At 41.4% G+C, this 24,084-nt stretch overlaps 1 protein-coding gene across 1 annotated transcript; it reads right to left on the reverse strand.

Annotated features, from left to right (window-relative positions):
• Positions 1 to 9,203: 9,203 nt before the first annotated feature.
• On the reverse strand, positions 9,204 to 23,412 carry Enam (enamelin). Its single transcript, XM_013518491.1, has 8 exons — positions 23,344 to 23,412; positions 22,099 to 22,167; positions 21,932 to 21,976; positions 21,213 to 21,254; positions 19,485 to 19,745; positions 17,885 to 17,947; positions 15,189 to 15,242; positions 9,204 to 12,023 (listed from the first exon to the last, which is right to left on the reverse strand). The coding sequence occupies exons 1-8, from the start codon at positions 23,395 to 23,397 to the stop codon at positions 9,204 to 9,206; spliced, it is 3,408 nt and encodes a 1,135-aa protein (XP_013373945.1). The 5' UTR covers positions 23,398 to 23,412.
• Positions 23,413 to 24,084: the final 672 nt, after the last annotated feature.

Here is a 24,084-nt window from a genome sequence, read left to right on the forward strand (position 1 = left end):
AGCGTCATGTTTGTGGGAGCCGCCCTGCTGTTGGATGCCACTCAGCAGCAGCAGCCACACTTTTCATCACATGCTGCGAGGACTCGGGCTCCAGAGCTGCCTCAGACAGTGGCAAGAGTGACAGTGTGTGTGAAGTGAGGCTGCCTTTGAGGGGGAATGATGGCCATGTGTCTTTTACTGCGCTAGTTTCTGTTTTAATTCAAACATTCACCATATACAGTATGTGCACTAAAAATGCCTCCATTCTTGACCGACCGTTTGTCTAGCGTGTGGCCTTTCAAGTCTTTGGGTTTCAGTTAGTAAGTACTTGTTGACTATTAATCTCTTGCACAAAACCCATCCGTGCTGATTGCACTGGCGAGTGCCTCAAGAAAGCCCCCTCTCCCTCTCACGCCTTAGAATGCTGCTCAGTTGTAGCTGTCTCTGGGAGACCCATCCTGCCCATTTGGAAATTTCATTTCTTTTTTTTTTTGAAATGGGCACAATATGTAGCCCAGGCTGGCCTCAAACTCACAGTAATCCTCCTGGCTCAGGCTCCCGAGTACTGGGATTACAGGTGCATGCCACCACACCTGGCTAAAATTTCTTTTTTTTTGGTTTTTCTCCGGTACCGGGAACCAAACTCACGACCTTGCGCTTGCCAGGCAGGCGCTTTGCCGCTGAGCTAAATCCCCAGCCCCCAAATTTCTTTAATTTTAAATTTAAATAGAAGTTCCCTTTATTCCTTTATCTCCATTTATTCTCTCCATGTCTGTGCCAACCTCAGGGAAACTTTATCATTGCGTACTTATCATGTTATGTTTTATCTCTCCATGAGAGTGTAATGTCTGGTGTTATATTGCTAGCACCTAGAACAATATCTGCCGCAGAGAGGTGCTCAATACATATTTATCAAATGAATGAACATGAGTAAAGCTTAGTTAAAGAAACAATACATATGTACATAAAGACTTGTAATTTTTGGCAGAGATTGATAAAAGCGAAGAAATAGGCTCCAAAGGGCAATGAGACTGCTTCTGAAGAAGTCCCTCTACTCCCGCTCCATCCTCGCCTGAATGTTTTGTGTAACCAACAGGAAAATTTTTTGGTACCTTTTTGTAGATTGATGTATGAAAGACCCTTATTCTGGCATTATTACCTTGTTAAGTGCCAGCTAAAGTTCAGTTAAATTGTAAGAGCATTATACTGTGTTAATTTATGACTAGGTGCTAGGCACCAGTCTAAGTGCTTTGTTCCAGAGCAGCTGGGGACCCTCCCATGAGAGTTCATGAAGAAGGATTAAAGGCTCCCTGCTAGCTTCGTTCACGGACTTGCTGTGTGAGTGGGACACTCAGCAGGAGCACACTAAGGATTCACGTGCAAGGCGCCTCTTTCTTCTTAGCAGGAAGGATAACAGGCCTGTGGCTCCAGTACTCACCACTGTGTTTATGTGACGCCACGATGCCAAGGGGCTGCTTTGGCAAAGGGGATTCGGAGTGGCGGGAATGCCAAGACCAGCCTCTGGGAGACTCGGTCTTCTGGCTGGTCACTGACTTGGGGCTCTCTTCTGACCTCCCTGAACATTTCTTGGCACTGTGTCACTGTCAGATGTTACCTGCCCACCTTCTTCCTCTCTCCTCCCTGAGGTCGGCCTTCGTAGCCTTCCCCCCTCTTTGACACCTTCCCAGTTTTCCCTCACAGCTGTTTTCCTAATCTTTATACCTCTAATCTCAGCTTGGAGTCTGTTTCTGCAGAGCCTGGGTTGATATTACAGCCAATTGTGATTATTTGATTTGATGATGATGATACTGAGCATTCTTCACATGCCAGGTAATTTATTTGCACAATGAGTTTTGATTATTCTCTCATATTGTAAATGTGCAGATGAATCAGTGGGTAAGTGGCAGCTGGGCTCACGACCTTGTCCAGTAACTGGCAATGAAAAGTCTAAGTCACTCTGCTATACATTAGCAAATACCAGTCGAGTCTCTTAATCATGTCCACTGTATCATATAAGCTATTTTCTTGTGGTTTATGTGGCATTTTGAGGTTAATGCAACCAAATCATTCACCTATCATTAAGTCTGTTACAATTTTTGTACTTGATATCTGCTCTTTTTAATTTTTTTTTGATGGGGCCTCATATGCGCAGTGGCCTTGCCACTCAGTGACCCACTGAGTGATCAGTGATCCACTGATCCACTTGCCTTGAACTCACGGTGATCCACAGCCTCCCAAGCACTGAGAACTCACAGTGATCCGCTTGAACTCAGCCTCCCAAGCACTGAGATTACAGGCACGCACTGTCATGCCTGGCTTGCTGTTTTTAATTTAAAGTAGATGGATGAGATTTTAAAAAGGCATAAACAGGTACTGTTGGTGAGGATTGTTTTTCTTCTGCATAGTTCTTGACAAATTAGCTATTTGCCCAAGGGAACACACTCAGCACTAGCAGGACGGAAATTGTGTGGTTTAGCAATTAGAGTCGTGCTGCTTGGTGCTGGGCTCCTAGACGCCGACAGATCAAGCACAGCCTAAGGCCGTTGTTACTCTAATGGTTTACGTGACTTGAACATAGTGACACTTTTGCAGTCACGAGTCTGCAGAGGTGAGCACACTCGTGCACAGCCCTGATACACTCTGGCCTGGAGGCAGAGGACAGGCAAATTAGTTTTAGGGTGCCTTGCCAGGTCTCGGCTGCAGGGTAGCAGTGTATGGAATCTAACGGGTAAATCTGTGGCCCAGCCTGGAGTCCAGACTCAAAGAGACTGCCACTGGCACGTTAGTGAAATATGAGATTGTTTCCTCATTTAAAAAATAGAAGTAAGCCCGGTGTGGTGCTGCACGGCTGTAATCCCAGCACTTGGGAGGCTGAGGCGGGAAGATTGTTTTTGAGTTTGAGACCAGCCTGGGCTACAAAGTGAACTCAAGGCCAGCCTTAACTGCATAATGAAACCCTGTCTCAAAAAGACAAAAAAAAAAAAAAAAAAAAAGAAGGGAAAATCATGTCCTAAATTTTCACCCAGATAAGGACGCATCCTGAATGCGCATAGATCTGTTTGTAGGTCATTCAGCACAGCGGTTACAGGAGTCAGCAGTGCTCAAAGGGCTGTCTTTGGTTCTTCTCCGTGTCAGGGCAACACAGCCATGAGAAATGCGTGTGGATATGAACTTAATGACTCCTGCACTCCAGAGGCGAGAGGAAGCTGGACTTGTTAAGGCACCTCTGCGCCCGCCCTCGAATGCTGACTGAGTCATTCTGCGGGGCAGGTGGAGAATCGCAGTTCTCCCGCGGTTCCAGGTTCTGCAGCTTGGAGTTGGGCACCAGGGCTTTAGAATGACAAACCTTTACTTCCATCTAGTGGTTCAATTATGAAATGCAGCGAATGCATTTCTAACCTGCATGGTTTTATTTAATCCTTGTTAACACCCTATGAAAAAAAGTACTATGTTCATTTTACAAATAATAAAATTTGCCACATGCCTGTAATCTCAGCTCTCGGGAGGCTGAGGCAGGAGGATCGCCTGAGTTTGAGGCCAGCCTGGGTAACACAATGAGACTCTATCTCAAAAAACAAAACAAAACAAAACAAAACAAAACAAAACAAAACAAAACAAAACTGGGATGTGAAGAGTGCTAACCTGCTTAAAGTTTTGCAAGTTGCACATGGAGAACTAATAATTGGGCCCAAGACTGTAAAAACTGGTACTCTCATGTCTGAACATGTGTTCTGACTGTCTTCCTCAGTAATTCTACTTCTGAGGAAATAACCAGAAACACCGACAGAGAAGAGCAAGCACATATTTATCACATTATTATGATAGTGAAAGTTCATAAGGAGCCATGAGTCCATCCTAAATGGAATGTTAATATTGATCTACTTCAGAATATTTTACAGACAACAAACATGAAATTTAAAAATATTTTTAATTTTGTAGAAGTTGTTTATACAATATGAAGAGAAAATGAAAGATATTGAATAAAAGAGCCGGGTGTGGTAGTACACACCTGTAATCCCAGCCCTCGGGAGGCTGAGGCAGGAGGATAGCCTGAGTTTGAGGCCAGCCTAGACTGCACAGTAAGACCTTGACTCAGAAAAAAAAAGGAATAACTTTAAGGAGAACTCCCCTATCCCATACTTTCAGGAGAAAAGACAAGAAAAGACTAGGGAAATAGGCCAAAATATTTTTATTTGTTTCCCTTTACTTTCCAGTATTTTTCAAATATTCTACAGTGTATGTTACATAATTTAGGTTAGCTATTATTAAAAATTTTAATCAACCATGTTAATTTTTAAGAGACTAAAATTTTACCTATTTACATATATATTAAGGAGAAAGTAATGTTTCCTTAGTGTCTACTCTGCACCCAGCACAGTTCTAATTGCTATGAAGGACATGTAGGAAGAGTGGTTTGACTTCTGAGGACTTTTCCTACTGCTGTAGGCAAAACTCACGTGGGGAAGAGTCAGTACATGCTGCAAGACAAAGGGTCGATTACTGATCAGAGATGCCCGTGAGCTGTCTGGGAGGCCGGACGTCGGGACTGGGATGATCCTGGGGAAGACGTTACCTGAATAGGGTTCTCACAGACGGAAGTGGAGCATTTGAGAGCTGCGTGAACCAGGCAGGCCGACTGGAAAAGCAGGTGTGCCTGGAGGGAGAGGCACCACCAACCCAGACCCTCTTTTTTTGGGTTCTCTATCAAGTCCTTCGTCCTGTGCCCCACTCATCCATACCCTCTCAAGTTGGTGACACCAGCTTTTTTAGTGGCTAAGACCTTTCTGTCCCTTTCTAGTGAGTGGGAAGTAGCCTAGCACTTTGCCACCCAAGCTTGGTCCACCAGCTGGTCGAATCATCATCACCTAGAGCATGTTGATGCTGCAGAACAGTGGGCCCCAAACCAGACCCGCCCAATTAAAACCTGCATTTTAACAGGATTCATAAGCACACTAAAACTTGAGCAGTGCTGATGTGGGTGTAAAACAGTCAAAAAATGGCCTGGGCCCTGGTTAAAGGAGGCAGTTGCCGATGTGTTTAACAGCTAAGGGGCTGATGAGGTCCTCCACTCACAACATTTTCCTTCCCTGACTACTTCACGGTTAGCCTCACGCATGGTGGACTACCTGCGAGGACTCCTATTGGTCAGCACTTGAGGGAACATCTGTTTACCAGACTTAACCATCGCACCTCCCTTCCCTCCACGGTGTATAGAGTGAGACGCGGTCGCTCGGGTCAGCGCGGCGGCGACCGAAGGCTCTGATGAGGGGCGGAAGGGGAGCTGCAGGGTTTCAGCCAAGGCCGCGCGCGTGAACAGCAGCTCAGAGGCCGACAGCCTCAAGTATCTCAGTTTTGTGTGTTGAATTACGGCTCCGTTTCCTCCCTGTTTCTTTGCAAGGTTCTCTGCTCCTGGGGAAATGTGCTTGTTAGCAGCAGAATTGTGTTTCTAAGTCAAACTGACTGCGGATTGCCAGTGAGAGAGCACGGTCCGGCGCTGTGACAGGACTTGGGCGAGATGCAGAGGCACGAAGCCCAGGAGGACAAAGCCAGATGCTCCGGAGGCCCGCGCTGGGAATCGGCGAGAAGCTGCCCTCCCTCGGCTGCCGCTTTCCTCTGAGCTTCAGGGGGCTTGTGGCCTGAGTCACAGGGAGACCGCCGAGGATGTGCGAAGCAGGGACAGAGCAGCTGATTGTAAATACAACGTTTCTTGTTTCCTTTTTGGTTCTTGGAAATGAACTTTGGTTTCCTGAGGGGAAGACGAGTGGTTTTTGGGTTCTCCAGTCATGACAGGACACGGATCCAGGCGGGAAGAGGAAACACATGGGGGACGCATGTCTGCACAAGGAGGAAAAGGCGCTCCAAGTTCTGCTCGGAGATGCGTGAAGTGACACCGTGGCGTGAGCGGCTGAAGTGAGGCGTGCGCCCGCGTCTGCAGCCGGCGGGAGAACCTGCGTGTTGGTAGTGGCAGGCTCCTCCTCAGGCCTTTGACTGCACCCCGCACTTCTCACCTCGCCCCCTGCTTGGGGAGAGAGGGCGAAGTTCTCCTCCGGCAGCGGCTGCCGGCCTCCAGGGTCACCGGTTACAGCCGGGAGAGGCGGGATGCAGGGACGCGTTAGCCTGGCTGCATTATCTTGTGTGTGGAGTCCTCAGACAGTATACTCTTCTTTATTTCCTTTATACAATAAAGGTTTTAAGCGGTCATTTTATAATCTGCCAGGCACAGGACCTTGACACAGAAGTGAGGCAGCAGTGACCGGAGGGGGCTGGCGCCTCCTGCCTCTGCTGTGTGGACCTGAACTTCAGTCGGACCTGCAGGCTAGGAGTGATTCACGAGGTGCAGAGTGAGGGATCCCTTCAAAGTGAGGAGCTCAGCTCTCGCGTCCGGGAGTGCAGGGCGTCCTGTGCTGGCCAGGTGAGCAGCTGTTTTCTGCGGGGACGTCTCTCTCTCTCTCTCTGTCTCTCTCTCTCTCTTTCCTCTATGCACTCACATTCAAGAGATTTTTTTTTTTTTTAATCACGCAGGGCTTTTCACATTTTACCTTACAGATGTCTCAGATGATAATTTAAACAGCAGTATCTCATAGATGTACATGTATCAACTGCCAAAACAACTATGTAACCCAAGCACTTTGGTGAAAGTAAAGTGAATATTTTTTAGTGAAAGTATTCACATTGAGATTTCCAAAAAATTATTTGAAAAAAACAGTGAAATATAATAGTGTAGTTTTATTTTGAGGTCTTTCTTTTTTTTTTTTTTTTTTTTTTTTCTCCGGTACCGGGAACGAACTCACGACCTTGCACTTGCCAGGCAGGTGCTTTTGCCGCTGAGCTAAATCCCCAGCCCCTGAGGTCTTTCTTTTTCTTTCTTTCTTTCTTTCTTTCTTTCTTTCTTTCTTTCTTTCTTTCTTTCTTTCTTTCTTTCTTTCTTTCTTTCTCTTTCTTTCCCTCTTTCTCTCTTTCTTTCTCTCTTTCTCTCTTTCTCTCTCTCTTTCTCTCGACAGGGCCTCACCATATAGTTTAGGTCAGTTTTGAACTCACTATGTAGCCCAGGCTGGCCATGAACTCACAACAATCCTCCTGCATCAGCCTCTAAGAGCTGGGATTACAGGCATGTGCCACCACATCCAGTCTGAGGGGGTAGTTGTTAAAAGAGTTTTATATAGAATAAGTTAATCATTTTTCAATGTGTGAGCAAAGTAAAAAACTGGTGGGGTGGGTGGGAGGAATTCCAGCAACCAGTGCCCAGAGAATCTGCAGTTCTGTGATGCACATGAGGTTGAGCTATGCAGCTGTGTTGGTGGTGTCTATCCTGCAGCCCACACATCTCCCCTGCAGAAAAGCAGACCGCAGTGCACTGTTTTCATGTCACCTCTGAAAGCTCATTCAAAAATCAGTCAATAAATATTTATTGAGTACCTTCTATGGTCAAGACACTATGGGAGACACTTTAGAAGATTCAAAGGGAAAGTTTCTTTTCTCAGGGAGTTTTCAACATTGTATTTCCTCAAAATTCCGAGCTCTTCTGTTTATGAAATCTGTCCAGTGAAATTTTCTCCAAAGAAACTCCTCAAACTTAGAAGATAACTTTGTAGGTAATTTTGAGAATTGTACCCTTCTAGCAAGCAGTATCCAGATAATAGGCCAAAATGCCTTTAATAATAATAAAAATAATAATACAACACAGATGCATTCTAAGCAAGGCAATGTAGAAATATCTACTTTACAAAATAATTTACACTATTTAATCAAGATATCAAGAAACTGTGTCTGTGAATAATTCTACAATGACATGAAAAATAAGCATATTAGTCATAGTACATACCAGTAGAATCACTTATACTGAACTAGTAGAGAAAATTAAACTTTGAGTGCTTTATCTGCATAAGATGGTGTTTCCCAAAATGTTCGCTAGAAATTCTGCAGATCAAGAATTGGTAATGGGGTGTGGTAAGTCCTAGTCTTCTGTTCTGGTGCTCAGCCCCAGGTGACATTTCTTCAGTTCTTCCTTCCTTCCTCCCTCAGCCTTTTTCTGTGGGCTGCTAGCTCTAGAAACCAGTTTGCCTTTCCTTCTCCTAGAGTATGTCCCTCTAACTGAGCTGCCTACCTGCTAGATCATGAGGAAATTAAGAACAAAAGTAGGGAACAGTGTCTATTTGTTAGAAAATTTATTATACAATGGTAGTTTGGCTAGGCCAAGAGACAAATCTAGGTAGAATTTAGAGTACATATAAAAAGGGGAAAACAACATGCTGTTTTAAGGTACAAAAGTGGTGTAGTAGAAAAAAGAAATTGAAGGGATGAAAGGAGTCTGAGAACAGGGATTAATTGGCAAATGATACATTAAGAGACAACAGAAGCTGGGTGTTGTGGTGCACACCTGTGATCCCAGCACTCTGGAGGCTGAGGCAGAAGGATCACCACATTTTCAAGGCCAGCCTGGGTTACATAGTGAGTTCAAGGCCAGCCTGAACTACATAGTGAGACCTTGTCTCAACAAACAAAACAGAACAAAATAAAAAAGACAACAGAAAAGTAGAAAGAAACGAAGTAGGCAGAAAGGAAGACATGTGGAGGAGGTGAGCATAAAGAACTAATGATAGTTAAAGATAGCTAGCTTCGTATGTAGGAAATGATAATGAGAAAGATGAAAAGTAGAAAGCTAAATATAGAATGGGTGAGGGAAAAAGAAAAGAAGGAAGGAAAAAGGGAGGAAATGGTAAAGCTAGGCAATGAAGTAAAAAAATTCTGAGAGAATTTAACTAGGAAATAAACCTCCTAGAAACCCAACATAAGGAAAAATAATGTACAGTGCATCAGGATTATAGTGATGGGTAGATATCCGTCCACAAAATGGAAAGTTCATCTGCCTTTCAGATGTGCAAAATCAGATAAGTTTGCAAGTCGGGAACCTTGAGGGAAAAAGGAGGAATCAGCAAGCAAAAGGAAACTAACCCAGACAAGTGACTTCCACGTTTCAAGGCAGGGTGGTCATGGCCGCCATGCTTTTTCTGAGGTCTGCACTGATTTGTGACAACACTGGGTCCAGCCATCCCCACAGGCCTAGTCTCATTAACTCCACCTGGGCCACTATTCCTACTGCTGGGCGGGGGACGTAGGATCACCGAGAAGGTCATACATTAATTAAGTCTTGGGGAAAAAGTTTGGGAAGGATGGGTATAGAATATTATTTTCCTTTCTCTGACGATGCTTGATTGAAATAATCCCTAGGCCTGAATTAGTAAGCAGTCCTGTGGATCAGTCCCTCTTTGAAAAGATTCAAATGGAGTATGTTCATCAGCATTAAGTTGGTCAACACTTATACTTCTAAATGGCTCCCTAGTAGCTAATGCAACAAATGTGTTAGGGTTTTCAGTAGGCATAGTTAGCTCCCCGTCAGATGGGCCTTGTCTTCCATTGCTAGATGGAGTTCCAGTGTTAGAAGACTGAAGCTTTGTTAATTGGGAGCCAAAGCATGGTACCTGCAGGATGCTAGGTGGTCTTTCTTGCTGCCTCTCCCCCTCCTTTCTTTGGGTTTCCTTTTGGATTTCTTGTGGCTTGGGGCTTGCATCAGTTGTACCAATAACAAGCTGCTCAGGAGTAAGGTCAACAGTTCTTTCCTTGAGACGGTTGCCTTCTAAAATTTGTTCCAGAACATTCTTCCCATCTCCTCCAAGATCATTTTTGAGACAAGGTGTGTTCTTTGATTGAGGAGAGCTGGCTTCGGGAAAGGATCTAATTCCCACTTGATCCCGCTGATTCTTCACAGAGCATGGTGTGTCCTTCAGAGTGGACACATCATCTCTAAAAGTGCTGGGCCTTTGGCTTTCCCCGGGAAGTTTCTTCTCTGAGCTATTTCTTTGGCCAGGTAGGATGCTTACTGGGGAGACAACAGGTCTTACGTGCTTGGTATGACTACTCTCCGTATAGGTGGGATTGGTGTTTGGATTGTCTCCTGGTAGGAGACTGTAGGCTGGCGTATAGACTTGGAGAGCTAGTGGATTCTCGTGGGGCCCTGCAGAGCTACCAATGCAGCAAGAACCTCTTGGGCCTTGGTGAAATAAATGTGCTTCTGTGTGACCCGATGGGTAACTTTGAGGCATTAAGTCTAGGAAAGACAAATGTTGTCTCTCTGGTGAATTTAACCTAGTTATTTGCACATCATAGTTCAAATTCTCACCTTCGTGCCAAGTTGGATTGTTCTGGAGCCCAACTGAAGGGTTACTGGAATAGGGATAGTTCTCTTTCTGGTTTGGTAGACTAACTTCCTGTACGTTTGTTGCTTGCTCCCAGTAATTTCTGTTAGAATATGGCTCACTTTCCTGCTGCCCCTGTGCTGGAATCCTGTTGTCCCAGGAGTTCCATGAAGGAAAGAACGTGCTTTCTTCTTGTTGGACGGCATTATTGACGTAATAGCCTCTGCTCTCCTCAGGCGGTGATACTGTGGGACTTGGGCTGTTCGAGGGGAAAGTCTCATCTAGGCTCCAGGGATAAAATTCACTGTAAGGAGATTCTTCTCTGGGCTTTGATGGGTTATCCAAGGAATAGGGGAGGTATTCCTTTGGTAGATTTGAGGTGTATTGCTCACCATCGTAGTGCCTAATCAGTGGTCTTCCATTAAAGCTGAACTCTTCCTCACCCCATCTACTTCGTCCTGGAAAAGGCTCATCTCCAGTTGGGTCAGGTGGGTCCTCTTCATTATACTTGACTGTCTCTTTTTTGTCTGCACTCTTCAAAGGGTACTGAGGGATTTTCGGTTGCCCCATGGTATTGGGAGGATCAACTCTCTTACCCCATGTATTGCTTCCAGTGTATGGTGAGTTTTCTCTGGGATAATAGGGGTTATATTCATGGTGGAAAACACTTCCTCCGGAGCCAGGGGGAAGACGAGGTAAATGTTTGTCCTGTTTCCCAGGATCTTCCTTGAAGGGTGGAGGAATTTCTTGGTGACTCCATGTACTTCTTCCAGCAGGAAAATGTTCTCTTTTAGGAGAGGGGATTATGTCAGGATAGAGAGGTGGATGTGTACTGTGCTTTAATTCAGGCTGCTTAGTTTGTGTTTCATATGGGATTCTTTTTGGCTCTAAAGCAATCCCTTTGGGAAAGTTCTGGCTTTGGGTTTGTGTATTAGAATTTGTCACTCTTCTGGTTTCTCCTCTTGAGTAATAGGAGTTTTCATGTTGATTAACAGAATTAAAGTTTGGCTCTGGCATGTTACCCTCAGGGCGAGGCCACCCATAATTTGGTTTATTAACTCTGTAATGTTGAGAGTTTCTCCAGGAGCCTGATGTATCCTTTGTAGGACTGACTGTTCTTTCTTTTTGACTTGGTGACTTTTCCTTTGGATTTTGGGTCTTTTCACTGCGGCCAACAGTACCTAGCTTGGGACTCATTGGAGTAACATTGGTTCCCACAAAGGGTTTGTTTGGCCCCTGAAGCTTTCTTCTGAAGTTTGCTGGATTTCCCGCATAGTTGGGGTAATTGACTCTGGAAGTGGGGGTGTAAGCTTTGCGATAAGTTGGATTTTGGGGGCCAACTGCTTGTTTGCCTTCCCAAGCAAAGGAGTTTCCCTGAGGACCTCTTTGACCTGGCTGATTTCGGTAAGAAGGTCCAGACTGTCTTCGCCCAGTAGCAGTACCTGTGGGGTTTGATTGTCTTCCTGAAGGAGAATTTCTGATGTTAGGCTTTGGATAAATTCCATAAATATTTGGCTGACTTGGTTTCCATGGAATTTGATTTCTGGGTACTACTTGGCCTGAGAAATTAACTGTAGGAAGTGGAAAGATCCCATTTGGAGCTGTAGGGTTGTTCCCAGTATTCAGCCCAGGAACATTGGTTAGTGTTGGGCTGGTGTCATTTTTGCCTTGAATTCCTGGTTGGGTAGAATTAGTCTCAGGTACTGTTGAATTAGCTGAGGGTTCTGATGGTGGGTCTTCTGGTTTAGGAGGATCTTCTTCTTTAGGTTTTTCATAGTCTTCAAACATCTCTTCTGAATAATAAGGACGACCCCCAAAACCAGGGTATCCAAAAAATCCAAAATAAGGATTCTGTAGGAAAGAAGATGGAAAGTTGTAATTTTTCTTTGTTCCCTACCATAGTGTGTTGCTTGGAATTTTTTAATGTAATAGGGAAATCTTATCAGCCATGTGCTTCTTTTAACACCATTGGCTGTGCTTTCTTGAAATTCGATGTCTCCATGGTTTCTGTGATCTTATACCCTTGGTTTTCTCTTCTGGTGCTGTTTTGGACCAATTGGTCTACATCTTAAATCTGAGGATTTAAATTTGTTATTTATAAATTTATGAAATTTTACTTTTTGTTCCACCCTCTGGCCTCCTCATTTCTCTGTTCTCACTTTGCACACCTGCTTTGAACAACCTGTGGCATGCCTATACTTTCTGTCCGGTATGTGCTAATGACCCAAAAGGGCATATCTGCATCCCATGATATTGTCTCCTGAGGGTGAGGCCCAAGGCTGCTCCACTAAAGAGCTCACTGGGCTCATCTCTACCAAAATCCCTTCTCTAATATTCTATACCTAAGAAACAGTCACCAGTATCAGCTCAGTCACCACTATCAACCCAGGTTTCCACTTTCTCCCTTGTTTCCCACTGTGTGAGGTACTGGGACACTGTGATGTTTTTACTCAAAATTTTTACATAGAAAAATCAAGTGGGCAAATCCCAGGAAAATAAGCAACTGAAACTGGTGAGATGTTGTTTCTGAGAGGAATTCCAGTGCTGCTGTGGCATTTGGGTGGAGAGGTGGCAGTCAGGCTGTCCTGAGGGCCGAGTCAGGTGTGCCCCAGGACAAGTGTGGTGGGGGACAGGATGGTTGTGAAGAAGCCTCCGCTTTCATCCTCTCTTCTTTTATCCCCTTCACTCCTGAGCCCTTGCCATAGTTTCTTACTGGATAATTTCTATTCTGGCTTTTCTCTCACTGTGCCTTTCAGTATGTACTGAACCCTCCTTACCTTACAGGATAAATTCTAAACCTTTTAGCATAGCACAGAAAACCTTATAGTGTAGTGCTGAACAGGGGGCTCCAGGCAGACATGCATTTAAATCCCTGTTCCTGATCTGGTACCAGTACTATGACTCTTGACCAACTTCAGGTTATTCATTAATTTGTAATGCAGAGATAATAAAATAGTATCCACCTGTAGCTTGACATGATGGTCAAATGAGACAGAATACTGCACACACCTCCATTTGGAACTTGGTTAAGTGCTAGGAAGTGTTACACGTGATGTAATAATAATCATTATTATTAGTGATAACTGTTATATTCAGCCTTTTGCAGTTGCAGCTTATAGCTGCTCAGAACTGCCCTGAGTACTCCGTTCTCTGTGCAGCCCCGTGCCTTGCTCAGAGCTTCTTCACACCCATCCTGTGCCCCTGCACACTCATCCCTGGGGCACACTTGACCATCCCTCAGGACAGCCTGACTGCCACCTCTCTGCCCCGAATTCCGCAGCAGCACTGGGCTCCAGCACACATTCCTGTCGGAAACAACATCTCACTGAGTCCAGTTGCTTATTTTCCTGGTATTTGCTCACTTGATTTTGCTATGTGAAAATTTTGAGTAAAAACATCACAGTTTTCCAGTACCTCACACAGTGGGAAATGCTTAATGCATTTTTGTTTAATGAATGATTTAATATTCATAAGCTCTGCCTGTCAAGTTTTAGACATTCGTAAGGCATTTAGGTCATTTGGATGTTTTTTAAAAAACAAGTGCAATCTATAGGAAAAATATTTTAAAATCTCTATTTGTAGCTGGGGAGGATGAAACAGGAGGGTGAGTAGATGTCTCTAATGTCACACTGGGAATCTGGCACCCCACCCCTCCACCCCAAAAGGGATATAGACAAAGGGATATAACATGATGCCTATGTTAACTGCTTGGCTTATTTTGTCTACTTTCTCATGTTTGTGAAAGTTTGAAGTGTCAGATTCTAGGTTAGATTCCACATAATTATGTGAATTGTTTATTTGGGGTTGTTTCATAATGATATTTTTGGAAAGCATCTTGTACCATTATTGACAGAATGATCTTCCTTGTCATTATTTTAAGAGCACACCAATTCCCTTCCCCTACCAAGCTATTGGTGTCTGCATTTCACAAAGCACATAGCACATATTTAGGGAAAAAGGAAGTAAGCTCCAGGCTAGGGTGATGCACCACAACTGCTAAAATGATTTTTTGGTGATGTAGTAGCAGACTTTTTCAGGTTTTTTTTTTTTTGGTACTAGGTAATTGAATCCAGAAGCTCACACCAAGTTGTTGTCTGAGCCCTTTCAAGTGTACTTTTTTTGTTTGTTTGTTTTTTTTCTCTACCGGGAACTGAACTCTTGACCTTGAGCTTGCCAGGCAGGCGCTCTGACGCTGAGCTAAATCCCCAGCCCAGCCTGAGCCCTTTCTATTTTTGTTTTGAGACAAAATAAAATCTTACCAAGTTGCTTAGGCTGTCATCAAACTTGCCATCCTCCTGCTCACCCTCCTGAGCAGCTGGATTACCAGCATGCACCACCATACAAGGTGCAGTACTAAAATTAATGAACTAATTAGTTAATAATTCTTTGTTTTGTTTTGTTGAGGATCTCACTGTGTGTAGTTCAGGCTGGCCTTAACTATGCAGCTCAGGCTGGCTTTGAACTTTTGGTGATCGTGCTCCTCTGCCTGCTGGGTGATGGGATTGCAGGTGTGAGCCGTGACGCCTGGCTTGAGTGCTAGAATATTTTAAGGGTATGTCACTCAGTGACACACATTTGATTGTTCCTTAGTGTGATGTAGTAAAAGGCCACTACACAAGACATCAAATAGACTGAGTTCTGGGTCCATTTTATCCTTTAACTGACTAGGTGAAATTGAGTAGTACTTTATCTTCTGCAGGCTTCAATTTATATGTTCAATAAAGGAATTAGATGTTTTTAAAATTCCCTTCTGAGGGAAGCATTCAAAAATGCTCTTAACTTGTTTCTCTGCATATCGCTGTCTAAAGCACGTGAGAGACATCTTTCAGTCCTTGTGGAGCAGCAGTGATGAATCACTGGCTTGATTTGTCTCCCTTTTCCTTTGCTAAGGCTTAGGAGCTTGAGATATGGAAGGTTCACGTGCTGGTTTTTAACTTTCCTATTAGACACTGATCACACAGCAGAGGCTAACAGACTGTCATTCCTCGTGGGAATTGCAGCTTTGCTTGTGCTTACCCCTCCATCTTCATTGCTGAGTGGTGGGCGTCCATAACCAGGGGGTGGCATCCTCTGGAAGGTGAAAAACACAGTGAACACAAGAGAAAACTGCTCTCTAGCTGCCATTTGCAAGACTGAGGATGTATTAAATGAACTCAAGTTAGGAACTGAGTGTTAGTACTCTGAGCTTTTAGCTTCTGAGTCACTAACTCTCACTATCTAACTATTAAGTGTTTGACCTGTCAGTGAATATCGGTAAACATGAAGGCTTCAGCTAGGTCCTGGATTGTCCTACTCGAAATACCCTGGGTGGCTGAATCTCTTATTTGGTCCACCCTTTACCTCCTGCAGGCATACCATCACTCCCATCCCCACCACAGAGAGGGAAGGAGAAGAGGGGGGAGATTGATTTGAGTGATATTAGAATTCAAGCACCCGTATTAGAACCTCTAATAACAGAGATTAAACAATGATGTTATTTTTAGAATGCTTGCTTCACATGTGAGGTCAATTTTTCTAATAATATTTGGAGGGTGAGTTTCTACTCAGACTGTTACAAAGAGGGAGGGCTTAGAAAATCAGTTTTGTTCCCATAGACATTCTTTTAAAAAAATCATCTTTAAAAATTATAATTATTATGCATATTAATTGAACATATTGATGGGTTTCGCTGTGACCTTTCCATCCATGCATATATGGATGTTGTGCTTTTGCTGTGCCCCTCTTCTGACTGCCTTTGCATAACCTCTCCTCTCTCCTTCTTTCCTCCAGTCCTCTTTTACCTTTCTTTTGTGGTTCCTTTACTACCTTCAAGTCATCTTTTAAAATTTTACTTTATTCTAGCTTCCACATGTAAGAAAAAAATGTAATACTTATCTTTCTGGACTTAAATTATTTTACTTAACGTGATCACCTCTAGTTCCATTTGCCCACAAACGACATTTTGTTCTTCTTTATGGCTATATAGTACTTCCTTATATCTAGATACCATATTTTCCTTGTCTATTGATCTGTGGACAGGCACAAGGCTGATTCTATTGTGTGGCTACAGTGAACAATGCTGCAGTAAACATGGTGCGCTGGTGTCTTGTATGGATGCTGACTGTTCCCTTGCGTATGTATCCAAGTGTGCTACTGGATCATATGGTCCTTCTACTTTTAGTTTTTGGGGAAGGGGATTTAGCTCAGTGGCAAAGTGCCTGCCTGGCAAGCGCAAGGTCGTGAGTTCGGTTCCCGGTACCGGAGAAAAACCAAAAAAAAAAAAAAAAGCAGAGCCCCTGGACTACCTGTTTATATCCTTCAGAGAAGCTCTGCTTATGAAGCTTTTGGGGAAGCTGCATGCTGTTTCTATAGTCCTGCTGCTGTAGAATTTACTTTCTCACCAACGATGTATAAAGATTCTTCTTTTCCTATATTATTAACAGAATTTTTTTTTGATAATAGCCATTTTGAGTGGAGTGATGGTAGAGTCTCATTATAGTTTTGATTTGCATTTCTCTAATGGCTAAAGGTGTTGAGTGTTTTTTTCCATATATTTATTGTCTACTTGAACTTCTTTTTTGGAGAAATGTCTGCTCAGATTATTTGTCTCTTTCTGGATTGGATTATTTGCTCTTTGTTGTTAAGTTTTTTGATATGCACATGTTTCTTTTTTATTTTATTTTATTTTTTTATTTTAAAGAGAGTAGTACATGAGAAACAAATAAAAAAATACAACAGTAGCAGCATAGCAGTATCATGAACATAAACAAATCAAAGCAAGAACATTCAAAGTGATACAGGGTCTCAAGACAAATTAATACAAATCATGATATATATATATTTTTATAAATTTTCAAGTTCTGTGTAGATGAGATTCATGTTATTCCAACATGACAGTCATGCTGCTTTAAAATTCTTTACCCAGAACTGCCTTAGTTTCCTTAAATCAATATGGCTGTAAAAGGAAGTTACTCTTTTTTTTTTTTTTTTTTTTGGTACTGGGAATCGAACTCAGGACCTTGCACTTGCCAGGCAGGTGTTGTGCCACTGAGCTACATCCCCGGCCCACAAGTCACTCTTTTAAGGACAAAAATAATAAGGAACTCTTACTCTGTGAAATTAATTGCTCCCTGTTGGTAAGAAGCCCTTTTTGTTCTAGAGTTGTAGACAAGAATTACCTACGCTAAGGCTGAACAAACAGTTGTCAATTATTTCTTGATGTTGTTTTAGGTTTTTTTTTTAATAGACCATGACTGGCCTTTACTATTTTTTTTAGTTCAGATAGTTTGCCATTTCTTTTTTCAGTGCCTATAATACTATTTCAATATTGTTTTAGTTTAATAGTTTTAAACTTTGAGAATTCTTTTATAAGTATTATTTTGCAAGATTATTTTCTGTGGTGAGAAACATTAAGGTGTCATGGAATGGTCTTAGTCTAATAATATCTGACTTTATGGTTTTCCAACTTCATTTTGTTTTAATTTTCCCATTACATTAAATGAGAATAAGTGTTGTATTCATAGGAGATTTAGGTTGTTTCTCTGCCACAGTTCAGTCTGAAAGGGAAATGCAGAAAACTCTTCATTTTTTGTATGATCACTGCTGTGATGTATTTGTTTCCTACTCTCCTGATTGGTGTAGGGCATTCCACTACAGTGTGTGAACATGTATTAACTTAAGGTATAATATACTAAAATAATTTTATATTGCTAGTATGAAAAAAAACTTCTTACCTGTGGAATTGGCCATGGGGGTTGTTGAAAGGGAAATAGTCCATTGTTGAATGGTGGGAATGGCTAGAGAGAAAGAATTAGAGTTATAGGAAAGTGAGAAAAATAATCACAATATGAAATGAACTAAATATAGTTATTTGAAACTTGGTCTACATTTCCTTTTGCATTAAATTCTCCCCCCTCTCCTTATGTGTGTGTGTGTGTTAAAGGCAGAGGAGATAATAATTACCATTATTGAACAGTTATTTTTAAGCACCATGCTGAGTGTTTTTTATTGTTAAATTGAGTACTCAGGTAACCATGAAAGACATGTTCTATTATTATTCCCATTTTACTCAAGAATCTGAGCAGCGAAGTCATCATTTGCTCAAAATCTCATGACTAGGGAGTGACTGAAATCAGGATTCAAACCCAGGGGTATCTTTTTATTGGATTTTGTATTTCCTGTACCTATCATTGCATGCAATGACAAATGACAAAATGACAGTAGTTTTGAAGCTTCACAGAGGTGAGACGAGGTCTTGAGGAACCATTGATATATATTGCTTTATATCGGGACTACACTTACGTCATTCTGAAGTGATAGAAACAATGCAAATTTCAGAACAGCTGTTTAAACTGTCAAAACAGAGATCTAGAAAGGACTTAGAGACCAGTCAGTTCATTACTGGAGATATCATTGTCTAGGAAGGTGAAGTGACTTGCCCATCACAATAAACTGATAAGGCTGGGGATAGTACTTAAGGCTTTGTTTGTTTGTTTGTTTCTTTCTTCTTTTTTGTCTTTTTGAGATAGGGTCTTGCTATGCAGTTCAGGCTGGCCTTGAGCTCACTTTATAGCCCAGGCTGGTCTCAAACTTGTAACGATCCTCCTGCCTCACCCTCCCAAGTGCTGGTCTTACAGGTGTTTCTTTTCTTTCTTCCTTCTTTTCTTTCCTTCCTTCCCCTCTTTCTTTCTTTCCCTTTCTTTCTTTTTCTTTTTTAATTTTTTTGGGTTTTTGAGGCAGGGTCTCACCATGTAGTTTCAGGCTTGCCATGAACTCTCTATGTAGCCCAGGCTGGCCTCAAACTTGGGACAATCCTCCTGCCTCAGCTTCCCAAGTTCTGGGACTACAGGTGTTATGCCACTCTGCCCAGTGTGACTTTGTTTCTTGACTCTTACACTTACTGTCACTTTGTTGTAATGTATTGGCTCCATATTTTAAAAATATCTTTTTTTGTGTATGTGAGGGACTGAGGGATTGAACTCAGAGTCTTCACACTAAGCCACATCTCCAACCCTTTAAAGATTTATTTTGAGAGAGAATCTCACTAAGTCTAAGTCACGTAGGTTGGGTCAAACTTGTGATCCTCCTGCTTCAGCCTCTGAAAATTCTAGGCATGGACCACCATGTCCAGTAAAAGGGTCTTCTTTAAAGTGATATTTAGGTAATTTTTAACCAGAGAAGGCTAGAATCAACTTGCCAGGCAGTTTTGGATAAATGTCAAACTAAATATGTACTGCATTTTGCAGGAAGCCTGTGTGCAGAGTGGCCAGGGCCTCCAAACCCCTTTTTAGCCTTTTCATGATTCTGACTTGGGATTTCCCAGGTAAGCCTCACCTGTGGGGGCTGGGTGTCCGCCTTGCCCTTGGGTGGGTCTTGTGGTGGCTGATTTAAAGGCTGCTTTTCTGGTGGCTTCTGGGGCTGAGTCTGGTTGGGCTTCTGGGTCTCCTGGGTTGGGTCAGTCTTGGTCTGGTGTTGGGGTCCTGGGGGGTTCTGCCACCCACTGGGTAGTGGCTGGGGCCACATGGGGGGCATCGGGTACTGTGGGTATGGCGGAGGGATTTGGTAACCATTTCCGTAAGGGCCCATAGGTCCCATCTGAAAGAACAGCAAAAACAGTGACATGGCTTTCAGGCAGAGTTTCAGACTCCACACCCTCTAAACCCAGCCAAGAAGCTTAAAAATCTTGTGGAACTTGATTCAGCAATAGAACTTTAAGTGTTGCTTCTAAAATGAACTTCAATCTTCTAGAAAACTAACCTAACCAAAAGGCACAATTCAGTAAGAAATTTCAGTTTAAGAATATGATGATTTCTAACTCTGAAATCTGACTCAAGTAAGAAGTGTACTAGGATAGGTTACAGGGAATTTGATGTCAAATTGAAAACTCATGTGACTGGTTACCAAGCTGGATAAAGAGAAGAAAAAAATAAAAAGAAGGTAAAGGATGTAATACTGTAAAGCAAAATAGAAAACAAAACAAAAAAGGACAAAAAACAAAAACAAAACAGAAGAAAAGAGAAAGAGTAAAACTTGCTTTATATATACCCTTACAATGCTCCTGTGCTTCTGGGCCACAGGTGGATCCTCATTAACTGTGCTTTTATCATCAGGATCTCCACAATTACAAAGTTGGACAGAGTAGCAAAAGTAGTTGTAATTTGAAAATTAATGCATTGACCTCAGTATAACAATGTCAATCTCCATTTAAACATTTCCTCTGAGATTTAATGCGAGTCTGTCTCTAATCCTCATGAATTAGTCTCTATTTGTTGGATGATTGCTCACAACACAGTGTAGTGCAAAGGTTCTGAGAATTAAGATTCATGATATTATGAAAATTAAATTGGTGAAAATGTCAACCCATTGTCAAAGGCACTGAAAGCAAAAAGAGGGTCTGAAAAAGTCGGGCCAATCGGAAGTTAAGGAAGAGAATATTGGAAATGATGATTTTAGGCAAGAGTTTTCAAGTGAGAATGGCTTTATTCAAATGAAAAGGATTAAGAGAAAATTGTTGAAATCTCTCTTCTCCCCAGTGGCTGTCACGATCATGTTGCACAAGTCAGAAGTGGCATATTGTGTTACTGAGCTATCATAAAATTACACAGAAAGAGCCAACTGACACTGGATTCATGTATTAACTTTTTCTAAGAATTAGTGGTGAAAGAATAAGCAATCTTCCAAAATAATAAATAAAATTACCTTTCAAAATAATAAATAAGATTACCTCTTTAGTAGTATTTATTGTACTATTTTTGTTGTCATTACTTGTGGAACTGTCCTCTGTGATCTTTTCCCAGAATCAATTTTTCTTGGATATAAATAATCCTTGTAATTAATAAGTGCTTTTGATTTATAGGAAAAGAATACTAGTAATGAATAAGGAGAAAATTTGGTGTGAGGGGACAAGTGAAATGATTTTCTGTCCTGGAATCTTTTATAATGATTATATTGTAATTTAAACACCTGGATGGCTACTGTCTCTGCTACCTAAAACAAATGTTACAGTGTAGCTCTCTGGATGTAGACAAGAAATCCTCAGAAATAATATAAAGAAGAACTTACAGGTGGGGGATGCATATAGTTGAATTGACCGTAGCGCATCATCTGCAATGAAAAGAATTCATTAATGTGACCTAGTGTGAAAATTTTTTCAGTTGACGGGTGATCAGGAATAAAGTTGAATTTCTGACTTTAAGGCAGGGAGTCATAATGTCTTTTAGTAGTTATACATGGTTGTATAATAAGTATGCCTTTAAAAATTTCTGGGTATTTTTATATCAGAATTTTATTTTGAGAAGAATCAACATAGAATAATAAAAAAATCAAGCCTACTTTGAAGTTTTGAATATTCTGTTCTCGAGCTCAAGATTTGAGAGCAAGATAATTCTGCGATAAGATGATTCTTTCTGATATGTGTTGAATTTGGCTAATGATCCCTTGTATGAGTTACATAAAAGATATCCGTATGCTTAAGCATCTACCTTCTAACATATGGTACAAGTGGCTAGTTTTGCTAGCCTGACAAAGTTAGCCAAGAAGCTAGGATCAACTCAGTTTTAAGATGAATCCACATTTTATGAAAAGCAATATTGAAGCACACAGGTAGGATCATGCCCGAAGAAACTACTTTACCTTGTTCAGGACTTTCAAATCTTTCTGACTTTACCGCTTTTATTAGAAATCTCACGTATCGGAAATTTTGTCAGTATACTCATCTTTCATGATCTTCTATGGTAGAATAGACTCTGGAAAACGTCTCCCCTGATCCTGAACATACATACCTCCTCACTTTTGCTGCTAAAGCCAGGCATTCGGGGCATGTACATCTGGAACTGAGAGAACACAGTGACAAGTGAAGGCCTCAGCTGAAACAAGCCCCACTATTGTTCCCAGGCCGCACGACAACACAACACGAAGGACGAAGGCTTAACGGTTAAGAAATACTCACTGGCATGGCAGCAGAACTACCAAACAGACCTAGAAATACCAAGAGGATCTTCATTTTTCCATTTGGTACCTAGAATAAAAAACTGAATGTTATTTTTGGACTACAAGATAACTATATTTAGGGCACACTGCAGTTACTTAGCCTGCTCACCTAGACAGGAGCGCACAGAAACACAAGGTGCCTACTGCTATTTTCAGTGGTAAGAGACTGTTACTACATAGTACTATTCTGAGCTGCCTAAAGAATCAGATTAAAAAGGAAGGATGAGAGGGAGGGAGGGAAGGAGGGACAGACAGAGGAAGGGAAAGACAGTAGGGGAGATGATGCTTGAGAAAATCATGGCACTAAAATGTGGAATTTAGAAATTAGGAGGTTACCTGAAAAACAAGAATATTTATGACTTTGAGTTCTAGGTGGCAAGTTAGTTTACAAAGGCATAGAAATATCCAGCTACATTCACTGTATGGAATAATCACAGTTTTAATGAGTGCACATTCCAAAATTAGGACTTTATACTACTTTTTAAGATGTTAAAGACAACATGGCATTATAGAGGAGTTAACTTGTATTCTAATCAGATGGAAAAATCAGTTTTCCTTCTTTCTTCTATATTATTATTATTATTGTTAGTATAATTTTATTTTTAAAATCACTTCTGTTCTGGTTAGGACAATAAGAAATATCAATAAATATTAATTTATTTCTTTGGTAACTAAATAATAGCTAAAGCTAGTGTGTGTAATATAGGTTACAATAGCACAAGAAAGCTAGAAAATAGAATGCTGCTGTAGGTTTACCCTTCTAACTATTTCTAAGATTATGAGTCAAGATTTTGAGGAACTTTGGATGTTTAATTTCTCTCCCGACAATTCATCAATTTTATCTCTATTGGGGCTGTCACACCCATTCTTGATCACTTTGCATACTCATGAAAGATGATGTGACTTTATTTTACAAACACTCATTATCAAATGTCACTTATTTTCTCTTTTATAAAATTAGTATATTATCTCAGATGACTTTTAAGATCTCTTCTACCTCTAAAAGTACATGACTAGATAAAAGTTTATGATTGTTTTTCAAATTGAAAATAGTCTTCAATGATGGCTAGTTCTCATTCACCTCTAAACATCGGTACAATTTAGTTCTTCTGACACACTAAAAAATGTTTTGTCCACTCAACTATACTTCTGACAATATTTAGTTTGATAGACTAGACACTGAAAAATAAATGAGAATACTCACCAAGTTATATAACTTAGGAAAAGAAGCTCCCTTTCTGCACTGAAGCAGCAGCATTTTTTCACCAAAACTTTCATAAGCCTTTGGGGAGAAATGCAGATTTATCATGAGGACCTTAAATACAAGAAAGGGAACAAATAAATGGAACAAATAGCGAAGCATCACCGTTGAGCTGGTGCACATCATGCTGGTCATTTCATCCGAGCATACCTTTATTAGAGGGTCCTCAACATCAACATTAATCTTCTTTGCTTTAAGATTAGGATGAAAGCTAAATCAGAGAGAAAACGACATAGGCATTGTATTTTGAGATACTTCCAGTGCAATGTTGACAAAACCTCACATCTTTATGGAGAAATGTGAAAAGATACTTAAAGGAAGTCTAAGTAGTTTGGAAGAAAACCTATGAGAAAAACAAACATACTAAATAAACCAAGAGTTTAAACTCTTATCAAATTAGTCTACAAAAATGTTTATACAACCAAAATTAAGGAATGCAGTAAGGAAATCACTCAATATCTACAAATTAAGTTCATTATTTGATACTCTGTATTTAATGTTAATAATTTCTAATACTCACCCAATGCTGGTTAGAAGCTGAAATATATAAGATTTTTTTTACTTCAACTTTGTTAGTCTGTCTTTGAAATAGATTCTTAATGGTCTGTAGTGGAAGCAACTACAAATTGCTGAAGTCAGGGAGAGCCAAGGAGCAAGATACATTTATTTCTTAATAACAAAACA

The sequence above is a fragment of the Chinchilla lanigera genome, unplaced genomic scaffold, assembly GCF_000276665.1.
Source record: "Chinchilla lanigera isolate Chin_1 unplaced genomic scaffold, ChiLan1.0 scaffold00046, whole genome shotgun sequence".
In the NCBI taxonomy this organism is placed as follows: domain Eukaryota; kingdom Metazoa; phylum Chordata; class Mammalia; order Rodentia; family Chinchillidae; genus Chinchilla; species Chinchilla lanigera.

Coding starts and splice junctions, on each gene's coding strand:
- Enam (XM_013518491.1), bottom strand. CDS start 23,397: ATGCTGCTGCTTCAGTGCAGAAAGGGAGCTTCTTTTCCTAAGTTATAT. Junction 22,168..23,343: donor TTCCTAAGTTATATAACTTG/GTGAGTATTCTC, acceptor TTTTTATTCTAG/GTACCAAATGGAAAAATGAA. Junction 12,024..15,188: donor TCAGCAATGAAGATGGAGGG/GTAAGCACAAGC, acceptor TCTTTCCTACAG/AATCCTTATTTTGGATTTTT.